The 14,758-nt window shown below is 43.9% G+C and overlaps 1 protein-coding gene across 12 annotated transcripts in view; it reads right to left on the minus strand.

The window, feature by feature from the left end:
- SRPK2 (SRSF protein kinase 2) overlaps nucleotides 1-14,758 on the minus strand; it is a 291,812-nt gene that overhangs the window by 106,743 nt on the left and 170,311 nt on the right. For all 12 annotated transcript variants that reach the window (XM_082254427.1, XM_082254419.1, XM_082254422.1 and 9 more), the window contains 3 exons: nucleotides 13,497-13,605; nucleotides 12,147-12,234; nucleotides 2,941-3,028 (listed from right to left, as the gene is read on the minus strand). In XM_082254427.1, the coding sequence (XP_082110553.1) occupies nucleotides 2,941-3,028; nucleotides 12,147-12,234; nucleotides 13,497-13,605 (285 nt within the window). The remainder of the gene's footprint in view (nucleotides 1-2,940; nucleotides 3,029-12,146; nucleotides 12,235-13,496; nucleotides 13,606-14,758) is intronic.

Here is a 14,758-nt window from a genome sequence, read left to right on the forward strand (position 1 = left end):
ATGGACTGGGTCGCGGGGACAGCAGTTACTTGCGGCTGCCATGAATGCTTCTGGGACTGTCAGATGACTATCCTCCAGAGACATACATACCTAAAGGGCAGGGTAAGGAGCTCAGCTACCAAGTTCAGCAAAACTGCTAGGTTGCAATGACCTATGGAAAAGTATCTGTTGAGACTGTCAATGTGCTATCCTTGTGCTCACCCTGATCCTGACAAGCTGTAAAGCTGACACTGACTGCTCTGGTACACGAGTAAGGTTGTAATATCATACCTCAGTATGTTGTAAAATCTGTTATGCTGGAGGACACTCTCTATATTCGAGGGGATTGATGATCATAAAATTTGGGGGGCGGATACACATCAGACTTCATGATAAAATTCCAGGTAACTGGACTAAAGCCTGAGAAACTATCATTTATTGAAACATTTCAAGCTGTGAGCCTCTGGACTGCTTAACTGCATTGTGACTACCCCTATGAATAATTATGCAGTGAATATAACCCGGATATGGCCTAAGGACTATTTTCAGTATATGTTCCTGTCTATGGTTGCTCCGTTCTCAATTTATAAGCTGAAGGTTGTCTGGATCATATATGATTCAGCCATTGAATATGCAATTTATGTTTTCAAATTCCCTGCTAAGGGAGTATGAACTTGGCATCCATCAGCCTTCTAATCAGGATCTTTACCCGAAGGCCCAATATTATTGTGCTTGAGCTGCAATATTGCTTTGAACCTTTTTTCTCTTTTTTTGCTTTAATCTCTGACATTTGGACTACTTGAACTGTGATATGAAGTGAATGATATGTGAATACTTTCACCTATAAGCTTCACTGCAAAAAGATTTAGGTTCTTATATGGTGTGCAAGCATGGATGCATGGGGCCCATTTTATGTGCGGTGTTTTGTGTCACTGGGTTTATATACGTTTACACTGGGTGTCTTAGGGGTTTTTTTTGCCCGCTATATTTTAAGCGGCTGGAATTGTTATGCCAGCCTATCTTCAGGTAAGGGTGGATGAATAAGAAATTTTTTCGGGCAGCCTCTATTTTGATAGGTTGCTTTTTTTAAATGGTAATAACTTATTAATTAGGGTCTTCCAATAAGTCAGTGAGGGTGCCTCCGCTTTCTTCCAGTATAGAAGGATTATCCTCAAGAGTCCAAACAACCTCCTGCCAAAATAGCTATATTAGTGGGCACTGCCAAAATAACGGAATTTTTGTAAAATCTTACTTGTAAAATTCCTTTCTCTGAGTCCTCCGACAGTCGCCGCCTCTTCATATTCGTCACATATGGGGTATTAGACTTTGCTCCGAAGGAGTAGCTAGGCAACAGAATATGTTAACATTAAAGCTTTTAACATATCCCACCCTCAAGGGGTGGTCCCCTCAGTCAATACCCTCCTACTTCCTGCAACCATATCTCAGTTTCAGTGGAATAGCAGTAGAGTATACAACCAAACCCCAAAAGAGGGGCGGGGGCGGCGACTGTCGGAGGACTCAGAGAAAGGAATTTTACAGGTAAGATTTTACAAAAATTCCGTTTTCTCTTACGTCCGACAGTCGCCGCCTCTTCATATTCGTCACATATGGGGACGTCCCAAAGCAGTGCAAACATGAGGGGTGGGAAACGCATCCGCGCCGAAAGGCAACGCAGTCTCCGCATCAAAGAAAGGAACCTTACCAAAGGAAGGAAACCAGCTGGGCTACAGGAAAAATAATTGCTCAACAGGAGCAAGAACCCAGGAAAAGACAAATAACCAGGGGATAAAAAACTTATCCCAACAGCCAGAGGTCCCCAACAAGGGACCCTAGGGAATTGCCGCACTAAGAACCTTGCGGCCAAAAGAAGCATCCGCCGATGCCTGAACATCTACTTTGTAGAATTTTGTTAAAGTGTGCACGGTCGACCAGGTCGCCGCCTTACACACCTGGGCTACAGAAGCCCCATGACGACAGGCCCAAGACGTACTCAGAGATCTAGTAGAGTGCGCCTTCACAGGCACAGGGGGAACCTTCCCCTGCAAAGCATAGGCCTGTTCAATGGTCTGCCTGATCCATTTGGCGATGGTGACAAGCTAGACATTGAAACTGAGATATGGTTGCAGGAAGTAGGAGGGTATTGACTGAGGGGACCACACCTTGAGGGTGGGATATGTTAAAAGCTTTAATGTTAACATATTCTGTTGCCTAGCTACTCTTTCGGAGCAAAGTCTAATACCCCATATGTGACGAATATGAAGAGGCGGCGACTGTCGGAGGACGTAAGAGAAATATGCTTTGTATCTTTTTTTTTTTTTTTTTTTTAACCAGATTAACTATGTAGCGCACTCAGAAGATAACAGTATAATTTTCCGGGTCTAAATAAAACAAGGTCATATAAAGCAACCTTTCTCAATTTCTGACTAAGCATATGCTCAACATTTTACATCTGCTAGAAGTTTTTTTGAGGAAAGCAGCATTTATTACTCACTAAGTAACTCTTTAGACTCAGGCAGAAGGCATTGTGGCACCTTTCTTCAACTTCTTTGTCACTAAGGAACACAGAAGTAGCGGCTGCTGGGGGGTTACTACAGAGAACAGGCTAGCCAATATACCCAGAAATGTCAGATTGCAAGGGTGCTGGACTATTAAACAAAATAAGAATTTGACTCGCCAGCTTCCAAACAGGTATATACTAATCAACTTCTTTTACACCCTGTCCGTGTCAATTTTGTTCAATATAGCAGTAATCCTGAAGACATGACCTGTTATGGAATGATGTTCTCTCTCATCATCAACCTCTAAATGTCTGTAAATCAGAAAATCCACATAAGCTAAAAAATGATGCTAAAAGAAAAGCTTGAAGTTTTTTTTTTTTTTTTTACTTTCTACCCTTTTAAAAATAAAAGCAGGGTCAATCTTTACCATATTAAAACTGGTAATTTATGTATTAAAGGATACGAATACCATTCATTCCAGATATTTTAAAATCATCAATTAGCTGTACCACCATGTCTTTATTGGGGTCTCCAGGGTCACTTTCCCGCACCTTGTAAGAGACAAAAGCCATTATTTCTTAAAACAACATAAAAACATTCTGCTGTAAAGAAGTATTGCATTAAGCTGTCTGATCAAACTGCAAAATCTTTCCATAATTTATGCCTATGGATCATATTTAATCAAACTTGTGATATCAGGGATCCACTTAAAGCAGTATTAAACCCAAAAGCATATATTATGTTGCAGCTTGCCACTTTTTAGATGTGAATATATTAGTTTCCATTTTTAATCTTTTATTCTATTTTCATCTTGTGATCTGGCCAGTAAGTCTTGTTTAACAGAAAAGCACTCTTACCCAAAAGAAAAAAAAAAAAAGTGCTGTTAACGGATTATAAGTATTATCTGGAGTTGAGCTTTCATTTGTTGGTGTATTTAAATCTGCTAATACATCCAACGCTCCCCTCATCCAAGACTGACAATGCTGCTGTCCAAAAGGGTCTCTGTTGAGCCTTCATCCAGAGTGGGGGCATTGTAATACAAGAGGGTGTTACTGACCAGATCACCAGATGAAAACAAAAGGGAAAAAAGCGAAAACAAAGAAAACGTATACAGCCACCATATCCAATCATAGGTAGGCTGCAATATATTCAATTTTTGATTTTGGGTTTAATATCGCTTTAATAGTCAGCAGTACATACAGTGGGGATCGAAAGTTTGGGTACCCCAGGTAAAAATTTGTATTAATGTGCATAAAGAAGCCAAGGAAAGATGGAAAAATCTCCAAAAGGCATCAAATTACAGATTAGACATTCTTATATGTCAACAAAAGTTAGATTTTATTTCCATCATTGACACTTTCAAAATTACAGAAAGCAAAAAAATGGTGTCTGCAAAAGTTTGGGCACCCTACAGAATTTATAGCATGCACTGCCCCCTTTGCAAGGCTGAGACCTGCCAGTGTCATGGATTGTTCTCAATCATCGCCTGAGAAGACCAGGTGATGTCAATCTCAAAGGTTTTAAATGCCCAGACTCATCTGACCTTGCCCCAACAATCAGCACCATGGGATCTTCTAAGCAGTTGTCTAGAAAACTGAAACTGAAAATAGCTGAGGCTCACAAAGCTGGAGAAGGCTATAAGAAGATAGCAAAGCGTTTTCAGATGTCAATATCCTCTGTACGGAATGTAATTAAGAAATGGCAGTCATCAGGAACAGTGGAGTTAAAGCAAGATCTGGAAGACCAAGAAAAATATCAGACAGAACAGCTCGCAGGATTGTGAGAAAAACAATTCAAAACCCACGTTTGACTGCATGATCCCTCCAGAAAGATCTGGCAGACACTGGAGTTGTGGTACACTATTCCACTATAAAGAGATACTTGTACAAATATGGTCATTATGGAAGAGTCATCAGAAGAAAACCTCTTCTACGTCCTCACCACAAAAATCAGCGTTTGAACTTTGCAAATGAACATATAGACAAACCTGATGCATTTTGGACACAAGTTCTGTGGACCGATGAGGTTGAAATTGAACTTTTTGGCTGGAATGAGCAAAGGTACATTTGGAGAAGAAGAGGCACAGAATTTAATGAAAAGAACCTCTGTCCAACTGTTAAGCATGGGGGTGGATCAATCATGCTTTGGGGTTGTATTGCAGCCAGTGGCACAGGGAACATCTCACAATAGAAGGAAAAATTGATTCAATAAAATTTCAGCAAATTTTGGATGGTAACTTGATGCCATCTGTGAAAAAGCTGAAGTTAAAGAGAGGATGGCTTCTACAAATGGATAATGATCCTAAACACACCTCGAAATCCACAGGGGATTACATCAAGAGGCGTAAACTGAAGGTTTTTCCATGGCCTTCACAATCTCCTGACCTCAACATAATTGAAAATCTATGGATAGACCTTAAAAGAGCAGTGCATGACAGACAGCCCAGAAATCTCAAAGAACTGGAAGACTTTTGTAATGAAGAATGGGCAAAGATACCTTAAACAAGAATTGAAAGACTCTTGGCTGGCTTCAAAAAGCGTTTACAAGCTGTGATACTTGCCAAAGGGGGCAGTACAAGATATTAACTCTGCAGGGTGCCCAAACTTTTTCAGACGCCATTTTTTTTGTTTTCGTTATTCTGAAAGTGTAAATGATGGAAATAAAATCTAACTTTTGTTGACATTATAAGAATGTCTAATCTGTAATTTGATGCCTTTTGGAGATTTGTTCATCTTTCCTTGGCTTCTTTATGCACATTAATACAAATTTTTACCTGAGGTGCCCAAACTTCCGATCCCCACTGTATATTGGGAGTAGGAGAAGCAGCACTAGAAGCCAGCCAATCAGGGCTTTTATTTCTTTGGACAGTTTTTTTTTTTTAGTCTTACCCTGAACATGATTGCAGAAGTGGAGAGCAGAGAGATGACCTCACCCCACACTGCTCCTTTACTGTCTAAACAAAAGCAGAGGGAAGAGGTGAATGAAGTTGCAAAACTTCAGCAACCTTTTTCCGAAGGAACACCTATCAGATTAAAGTAGTAAGGGGAAATGCTAACTGGGAACACAGAGGGTGATGCCTGCATCTTTAAGAGTAATCCAAGACATACAGTACATACAGGCATATATTTAAGGTTCTGATTTGTCTTGAGATTTTAAGAGCATGCACAAATTGTGTTTTCAACTGGTTTGCACCAGTTTTATTTTTATTTTTTTAATTTGCGCTGTTATAAGTACATTTTTCAGAATTGTATACAATTTAAATGGGAACCACCCATATTAAGGGACTATGCAAAATTAGGTCTAGTAAGATAGATAAGATGTCTTTGGTTAAACTGTAAGCCCAAAAAAAATATATATCTCAAAGTACAAATAAACTGTACAAGTTGCACGATTCATGCACACCTATAGTAATAAATAAATGCTGCTGGAAGGACAGTAGGAAAAGTAGATGCTTCAGTTGTTTTTTTGAGTAAATATTAGGTTAAGTGTACACTTGGTTAGCTTATTTTTAATAAAGCTGTTCATGCCTGTATCTTCAACAAAAAGAGAACAGCGGATAGAGACCTCAAATGTTGTAAACTGCAGCCTTCCCAGAGGCATGCCAATGTTAACATCATCTGCTCCTGCTTTGTTGCTATCTTATGCATATGACAACATCTTTTAGAGAATAATGGGCTGCACAGTCTCTGAAAACACTTTAAAGACTCCTTATACTCCAGGTGAGATAAAAATGAAATAGATATACCTTTAATACAAACACTCTGAAATTGTAAATTAAAAATAGCGTATGCTTCCATACCAGTAAACTGGTGTTTCTTATGGCTTACTCAACAGCTTTTCCTGCCACCAGCAGTATGTTTTATCTTTTTCTCTATACTTGTTTTTCAGGCATCTTTAGGGTGGGTCACATGATGCGCAGGGTCCCCTTTTCATGTGCTGGGCTGTCCTCATTGATGCAGAGTCAAGAGCTGATGTCATAATGCTGCTAATAAAATTTCCACTGTGACGCCACTTTGGAGGAAAGTCATGACACCCTGCTTTCATAGATAATGTCCTCAGTCTTCCAGGTTAGTTAATGCAAAGCAGAAATTATTTACATTTTTAATTATTTTTTTGACCATGATTTGGGTTTAACTAACAACTTCAGAGTGTTTTCATATTTAAAAAAAAAATGGGGATTTTTGACGTATAAAATCCATTTCTCGGATGTTCATTGACGGACACAGCTCTTCATCTTCATGACCGTAGGGTTATGCTGCCCTCTACAGGAGGAGGACACTAGGCAAAAAAAAAAGCTTGAGCACGCCTATGGGGTAGTCCCTAGGACTATACTCCCACTTCCAGCTATAGGTATTCAGTTTTGTAACAAGCAGTGTCAGAAGTAAAAACAACCCAACTCCAAAGAGGGGTGGGTGCTGTGTCCATCAATGATCATCAGAGAAATGGATTTTACGGCAAGTCCAAAATCCCATTTCCTCTTTCATTTATTGACGGACACAGCTCTTCATCTTCATGACCATAGGGACGTCCCAAAGCAGTGTCAAACATGAGGGGTGGGAACAGCAGAAAACAAACTTTCCAACGACTAAAGATAGCCAACTAGATAACATGGAGCTCAACTGAGAACAACTGGAGCTCACCTTAAAAGAAAAAACACCCTCAAAGAGGACACATCCTGCAAAACTTTGCGACCAAAAGAAGCATCCGCAGATGCCAATATATCCACTTTATAAAACCTTGTGAATGTGTGCACAGACAACCAAGTGGCCGCTTTGCAAACTTGTACTACAGACGCCTGGTGACAGAAGGCCCAGGAGGCACAGAAGGCCCAGGGCCCAGGAGGCACTAAGCGCCCGAGTAGAGTGCCCCCTGAAAGGGAAAGGAGGAACCTGACCCTTAATAGAATAAGCCTGAACCACAGGCTACCTGATCCATCTGTAAATGGTCACAGCAGAAGCAGTCAGCCCCTTGCATGGTCCATCCGTGAAGACAGTGAGTCTGACTTCCTAAACGACTCTGTAGTTGTCAGATACACCCTGAATACCCGTACCACATCAAGGGAATGCAAAGCAACTTCCTTAGGATGCTTAGGACACAGGGAAGGCAACACAATCTCTTCATTCAGATGACAATCGGAGACGACCTTTGGAAGGAACGACGGACATGGTAGAAGAACCACTAGATAAGGTGAACGACAAAACATTGCTGCCAGCTCAGACACCCTAGCCACCAAAAAGACCACCTTCTTGGACAACGTAAGCAGAGGAATCTCTCAGATATTTTCAAAGGGAGGTTTCTGAAGAACTGACCACCAATTTGAGGTCCCACAGTGGCAAAGGAGAACGCACTGGGGAAGCCAAGTGTCTCATTCCCTTGAGAAAGGTATGCACCAAGGGGTGTGCCACAAAGGCCAAGACCTGGCCCTTGATGGTACTCAAGGCCAAACATTGCTCCACCCCAAGAGACTCACACCACGCAATGTATGTCTTCAAAGTACAATGGCAAATCTTCCTCGAAGTAGATTGTCTAGCTTTTAAAAGCTTAGGAATCACGGATTCAGACAACCCCCTATCCTTTAGCACCTGGCTTTCAACAGCCAGGCTGTCAAAGCCAGCGACTGTAAAGCAGGATGGAAGACCGGTCCTAGAGACAGAAGATCATCCCTGAGAGCAAGTCTCCAAGGAACATTGGTGACCAGCCGTACCAGATCAGCGTACCAAGGCCGGCGATGCAAGTCTGGAGCCACTATAATGACCGGAATCCCTTCTGCCTCGATCCTGCACAGGAGTCGCAGCAGAAGCTTGAGAGGAAGAAAGGCGAATATCAGACTAAAATGACTCCAGGGAGCCACTAAGGCATCTGTGGCGTCAGATAGAGGTTCCTGAGACCGTGCCACAAACCTCTGCACTTTCCTGTTGAGGCGAAAGGCCAACAGATCCACCTTGGGAGTGCCCCACCAGACACAACTGACGTATCACCTCTGGATGAAGTGACCATTCTCCTTAGTCTAACGCCTGTTGACTGAGATATTCTGCCTGCCAATTTTCCACTCCTGGAATATGCACAGCAGAGAGGGCTGTAACGAACAGTTTGCCCACCTTAGAATGCCAGCTACTTTCCGAGCACTTTTTGTGCCCCCTTGGTGATTGACATAGGCCACAGCCGTGGCATTGTTCAATTGAATCCGTACCGGACATCCCTGGAGAGGATTTGTCCAATGATCCAGGCAAATCCTGACCGATCGGAGCTCCAGTACACTGATCGGTGGCCTGGAATCTTCTAGTGTCCAGACTCCTTGAGCACAATCCATGCCGAAGTCGCCTCCAGACCAGAATAGGCTGGCATCCATGTTGACAACCGTCGAGTACAGGGGAAGAAAGGATTTTCCCTGAAGAAGTGCCGGAGAGCAAAGCCACCAAACCAGAGACCCCCTGTGTTCCGGCTCAAGACTAAGGATCCTTGTTCCATTTCACCAGAATTTCCTTTTGTAGAGATCTTGTGTGGAACTATGCAAACGGAACCGCCTTGAAGGTAGACACCATCAGAGCCAGCACCCGCATGCAAGGCCGAAGAAATGACCATCTGCTGAACAGCAGAAGCCGAAAAGCCTCCTGCAACTTCTGAAGTTTTGCCAGAGGGAGAAACACAGTCCAGTCAGTCCCAAATATTCCAGGCTCGTGGACGGGACCAGAGCAGACTTCTGAAGATTCAGAATCCAACCGAACTCCCTCAGCGTTTATAGAGTGATTTCCAAGTTAGCAAACAGGGCAGTCGAAGACTCTGCTTGCAAAAGCAGATCGTCCAGGTACCCCAGTATCGTGATCCCCCACTGACGCAGTAATGCTAGAACCGGGGCCAACACTTCTGTGAATACCCAAGGAGCAGAGGCGAAACCAAAGAGTAACACCAAACGTTGACAATGCTCCTCGCCCACGGCAAAGAGGAGGAAGTGCTGATGGGCGTTAAAAAAGTGAATGTGAAGGTAAGCATCCTTGATGTCGATGGATGCGAGAAAGTCCCCCTGATGTAGGGACGCCACCATCGTGCGAAAATATTCTATTCTAAACTTCTGTGCCCACACAAAGCAGTTCAGTGCCTTGAGGTCCAGAATTGGACGCACCTTGTCCTCCTTTCTGGGAACCGTAAACAGGTTTGAATAGATACCTTAAAAAAGTTTGGACAACAGAACCGGAACAATCACTCCTTGAAGTAACAAGTCTTGCACTGCCCCAGAGAGGCGCCATTAGGCGATCTGGGGATGAGTGCAGGTTGGAAGGGAAGAACCTTTCTGGCAGATATGATTGAAACTCAATCTTGTAGCCGGATCTAATGACTTTGTGGACCCAATTGTCCTGAATCAGGAAGGTCCACGGATCCGGAAACCGGCGAAGACGCCCCCCCCACCCCAGATACGGGTGAGGGCGCCCCTTCATGCGGAGGAGTTTTTGTCTTTAGGCCTGGCAGACCCCGCTCTTGGTTTGCCCGACCAAGACTTCTTGGAACCCCCATTGGAGGCACTGAAGGGTTTGGATCCAGTGTCTTGAGATTCTGAGGGACAAAAAGGCCACTTGTGAGCAGAAAAGGAAGGTCCCTGTCGGTGACGGGACTCCTTACCCTTGGAAGCCTGGGAAGAAGAGTACTCTTTCCCTCTGAGGCCTTTGATGAGGTCACCCAAGGGAGCTCCAAACAGGCGATCCCCCACAAATGGAAGATCTGACAAGGCCTTCTTGGAAGCCTTGTCCGCAGACCAGCACTTCAGCCAGATAATGCGCTGCAGGACAACCGCTGAGACAGACAGTCTAGAAATCAAAGGAGCGTCATCCAAAGATGCGTCAAAGACGAATTGTAGCCCTTGGACCAACTGTTCAGTCAGCTCCACAAAGGCAGGAGGGAGCGGTTTCTCCTCCAGGTCCCGGCGTAAAACCTTTGCCCATTCAGTCAAAGCTTGGGACACCAGGGTAATGGAAAACACCGGCCTAAGCTCCGACCCAGCCACAGTGAACATGGTCAAGGCCTCCGACCTCCTATTAGCCAGATCAGAGAAGAACGGGGACTCTTCAACCGGTTTTACAGTGGCTTTATTCAACCTGGAAACTAGGGAGTCCACTACAGGAGGTACTGTCAATTTTTAAAGGAGGGACTCCTCATTAGGGTACCACATTGCAAAACGCTTAGGACCCCAAATGTTTTGAGACATTATCGTCAAAGAAAGCGGGACAGGGGAACACCCTTGCCAATTTGGAGGACCTGTGGGTGCCAAAGATGACCCACGCCCTCCGATGCTGCATTAGTCGCATCTTTCATATGTAAGGTTTCCTGCAGCGATACAATCAGTGCACCCATTAGAGCTTTTTCATGTGCGACTAGAGTAACAGAGGAGTCATGCTCACTATCAGAGCAGGAAGGGCGCATGGACGTAGACTCAGAAGGGTAACTAGCATCCGTGGTGGCCAAATCAGATCCTGGATCTGAGGAGACATAGGAAGCAGGTGAAGGCAGGGGACACTTTGTTAACCCTTTTGCCCAGGACCAAGTCCACTTTGGACACCAAGGACCATCGTCAGTGCAGCCAGTTGTGGAGCCCTGGAGGGCCCGGCAGCCTCAGAGGGGATCAGGTGGTGAAAACATGTTTCAGTGACTCCATGAGTAGAGAGGGGAATCTGTACCACAAAGTGTAAAAAAAAAAAAAAAAAAAAAAAAACACTGCAAGGGACACCCCACCGCACCACAAGGCCCAGCACAGCACTCACCACCACTGGTCAGCACACAGTAAGCTTATCTGCAAACCGCGGGGCGATCAGGAAAGGGCATGTCTGTATATCCGCACTAGAGGCCAAGGACTTCCCACTGCCGAATCACCGCTCATCTAAGCTCCATAAAACATGGAGGGGGTGTGTGAGCAGATGGAGGGCACAGGCCAAAATAGACTACCGAGCTGGGGAGAGGAAAGACGCGAGCTGGGAAGGAAAAAGGGGAGCCCGGGGGTCCGATCATCCCAGGAAGGGAAAACCCTCCAAGGGTAGATGGGGGGACAGCTACTTACCACACCAGGAAGAGGGTGGGCACCGCTCCATCATGATGTGGGTGCTGTCAGCCAGGAGGAAATGCTGCGACTCAGGCTGAAGCCTGTTCGTATGCACCCTCGTGAGAAGTTTAACTCGCAGGCTAGCTGCCGTCTAAAGGGGCTATTTTGCGGTCTGCACACGCTTGCTTGTTGGACTGGGGGGACCCTAAAGCTCTTGATTATTCAGTTTGTCGCCCAGTCTGGCAGATGATAGTTGATTCTCACAGGAACAAAATAATAAAAGGAGGAAAAAATTCCAGTTAAACAGAAAAAATTGCTGGGACTAGAGATCCCAGCAAGAAACTAGGTCCTCACTCCTAACTAGGCAGAAAAAAAAAAACTTGATACCTATAGCAGGAAGTGGGAGTATACACCCCCAGGGACTGCCCCATAGGCATGCTCAAGCTTTTCTCTGCCTAGTGTCCTACTCCTGTAGGGGGCAGCATAACCATACAGTCATGAAGATGAAGCGCTGTCTCCGTCAATGAACGAAAGAGAAAAAAGATTTGAGTTTTGCTTTCAGTCCTACTCTGTGTCAGTGTGTGTAAAGTTTAAAAATAACTATTTTCCCAATCTTTGCAGCACTCTTACAGGATCTCACTTACACATCTGAGTAACTTTATTTCATCCAAAGCAGTCTCCGTGTAGTGTTGAGCACTTTTTACTACCTTCATTGCAACAAACCTCTTCCCCCTGGAAATTAAATGGGAAACTATTTAAAATTCTTAAAATGCATAAAAATGTATATATGTGCACTTTAAATCTAAGGAAAAAGGAATGTCTGACATCTAAATAAATGTACACTATATTACTAAAAGTATTGGGACGCCTGCTGTTACACACATGAACTTTAATGGCATCCTAGTCTTAGTCCGAAGGGTTTAATATAAAGTTGGCCCATCCTTTGCAGGTATACTTCTTCTAGGAAGGCTGTCCACAAGGTTTAGGAGTGTATCTATGGGAATGTTTGACAATTCTTCCAGAAGCGCACTTGTTAGGTCAGATGTGGACAAGGCGGCCTGGCTCGCAGCCTCCGCTTTAATTTATCCCAAAGATGTTCTAGGTCAGGACTCTGTGCCGGCCAGTCAAGTTCATGCACCCCAAACTCGCCCATCCATGTCTTTATGGACCTTGCTTTGGGCACTGGTGCGCAGTCTTGTTGGAACAGGAGGGGGCCATCCCCAAACTGTTTCCACAAAGTTGGGAGCATGAAATTGTCCAAAATGTCTTGGTATGCAGACACCTTATGTGTTCCCTTCACTGGAACTAAGGGGCCAACCCCTGAAAAACAACCCCACACCATAGTCCCCCCTCCACCAAATGATTTTGACCAATGCACAAAGCAAGGTCCATAAGGACATAGATGAGAAAGTTTGGGGTGGAGGAACTTGATTGGCCTGCACAGAGTACTGACCTGAACCCGATAGAACACCTTTGGGATAAATTAGGAGACTGCGAGCCAGGCCTACTCATCCAACATCAGTGCCTGACCTCACAAATGCGCTTCTGAAAGAACAGTCAAACATTCCTAAAGACACACTCTAAAACCATGTATATAGCCTTTCCAGAAGGGTTAAAGCAGTTATAGCTGCAAAGGGTGGGCCAACTCAAAATTGAACCCTACCGATTAAGACTGGGATGCCATTAAAGTTCATGTGCATGTAAAGGCAGGTGTCCCAATACTTTTGGTAATATAGTGTATCTGCCATGGGCCTTTGTCCTACTTCAATGAATGCTAAGCAATATTTATGCAACTCATTGAAACCTAGAAGACTTCTTCAGAAATTATCCGTGTGGAGTTCTACTGTTAAAAAAAAATCAATAACACCATCACAGCTAGCCAGTCTTCTTTACATAAAAAACAGTGTTCTTAGTGAAGGAAGTCTATTCTCCAAATGCACAATATTGAAATCTTATTAACAGCAACTGTGTATTAAAATTAAAAGGATTCTTACTGCATATCCCAACAGAGCCAAACAGTGGAAAAGTGACCCCATCCTAGCTTCCTGATTACATGGTACCGGCCATTAAACAGATCTCCTATTTTCACAGGATGGTAGCCACCTGATGACAGAAACAAAAAAGAAATGAATGCAGATCAATAGAAAAGGCATACAATAAAGCTTCATTACTAGTTGCTACCATTGATGCTGTAAAGCATGACTAGTGGTTTTAAGCACATTGCAAAGGTGTGTGCCAGTGCCCCACAGTGGCAATAAGTTTAAATTGTTGTGGTGTAAACAGTTTCACACAAAATATACATGTGAAAACATTGCATTAATAATAATTCCTATGTTTTTTTTATGGCTTTTTAACTGCTTGCCGACCGCCGCAAGTAGATTTACTGCGGCGGTCAGCCCCTGCCAGGCAGAGTGACGTTAATTAACGTCACTAGCCTGGGAGGGTCTGGGGAGCGAGCGCGCGCCCGCGGAGGCGCGCTCCCGCTCCCGCGCGGTCACGCACCCCCCCGCGCGTGTGACCAGCGGACCCGATGTCCGCCGGCCACTCGGCGATCGTCGGGGGAAGAGGGAGAATGTCAGGCAGCTAGTGTAAACAAGCTGCCTGTCATTCTCCTCGCTGTAAAGACACTGATTACACGGATCTAGTATGTAGATCCGTTGATCAGTGTCCTTACAGCTAGAGCCACAGCCAATCACAGTAAGAATCACGCCCCTAGGGACACACACAGCCCCTCCCTCCCAAATAAAGTTAACCCCTTCACTGCCAGTGTATTTTTACAGTAACAGTGCATATGTATAGCACTGATTACTGTAGTAATGTCACTGGTAACCCCAAAAGTGTCAAAAATGTCAGTCAAGGGTCCGATCTGTCCGCCGCAATGTGGCAGTACCGCAAAAAAAATAATCGCAGATCGCCGCCATTACGCGTTGAAAAAAAAACAACAAAAATGACAAAAATCTTTCCCTTTGTTAGTAAACGCGATAACTTTTGCGCAAACCAATCAAAATACGCTTTTGCGATTTTTTTTACCAAACATAGGTAGGATAAAACAAATTGGCCAAAAATGTTAAAAAATTTTGATTTTTACATTTTTTTTTTGGGGAATTTCATATAAAAAAATGTGAAAAATATTGTTATTTTTGCAAAATTGTCGCTCTTTTTTTGTTTATAGCGCGTGATCAAAAAATCGCACAGGTGATCAAATACCACCAAAAGAAAGCTCTGTTTGTGGGAAAAAAAGGACGTCAAATTCGTT

The sequence above is a fragment of the Pelophylax lessonae genome (genome assembly GCF_965119305.1).
Source record: "Pelophylax lessonae genome assembly, chromosome: 4".
Lineage (NCBI taxonomy): Eukaryota > Metazoa > Chordata > Amphibia > Anura > Ranidae > Pelophylax > Pelophylax lessonae.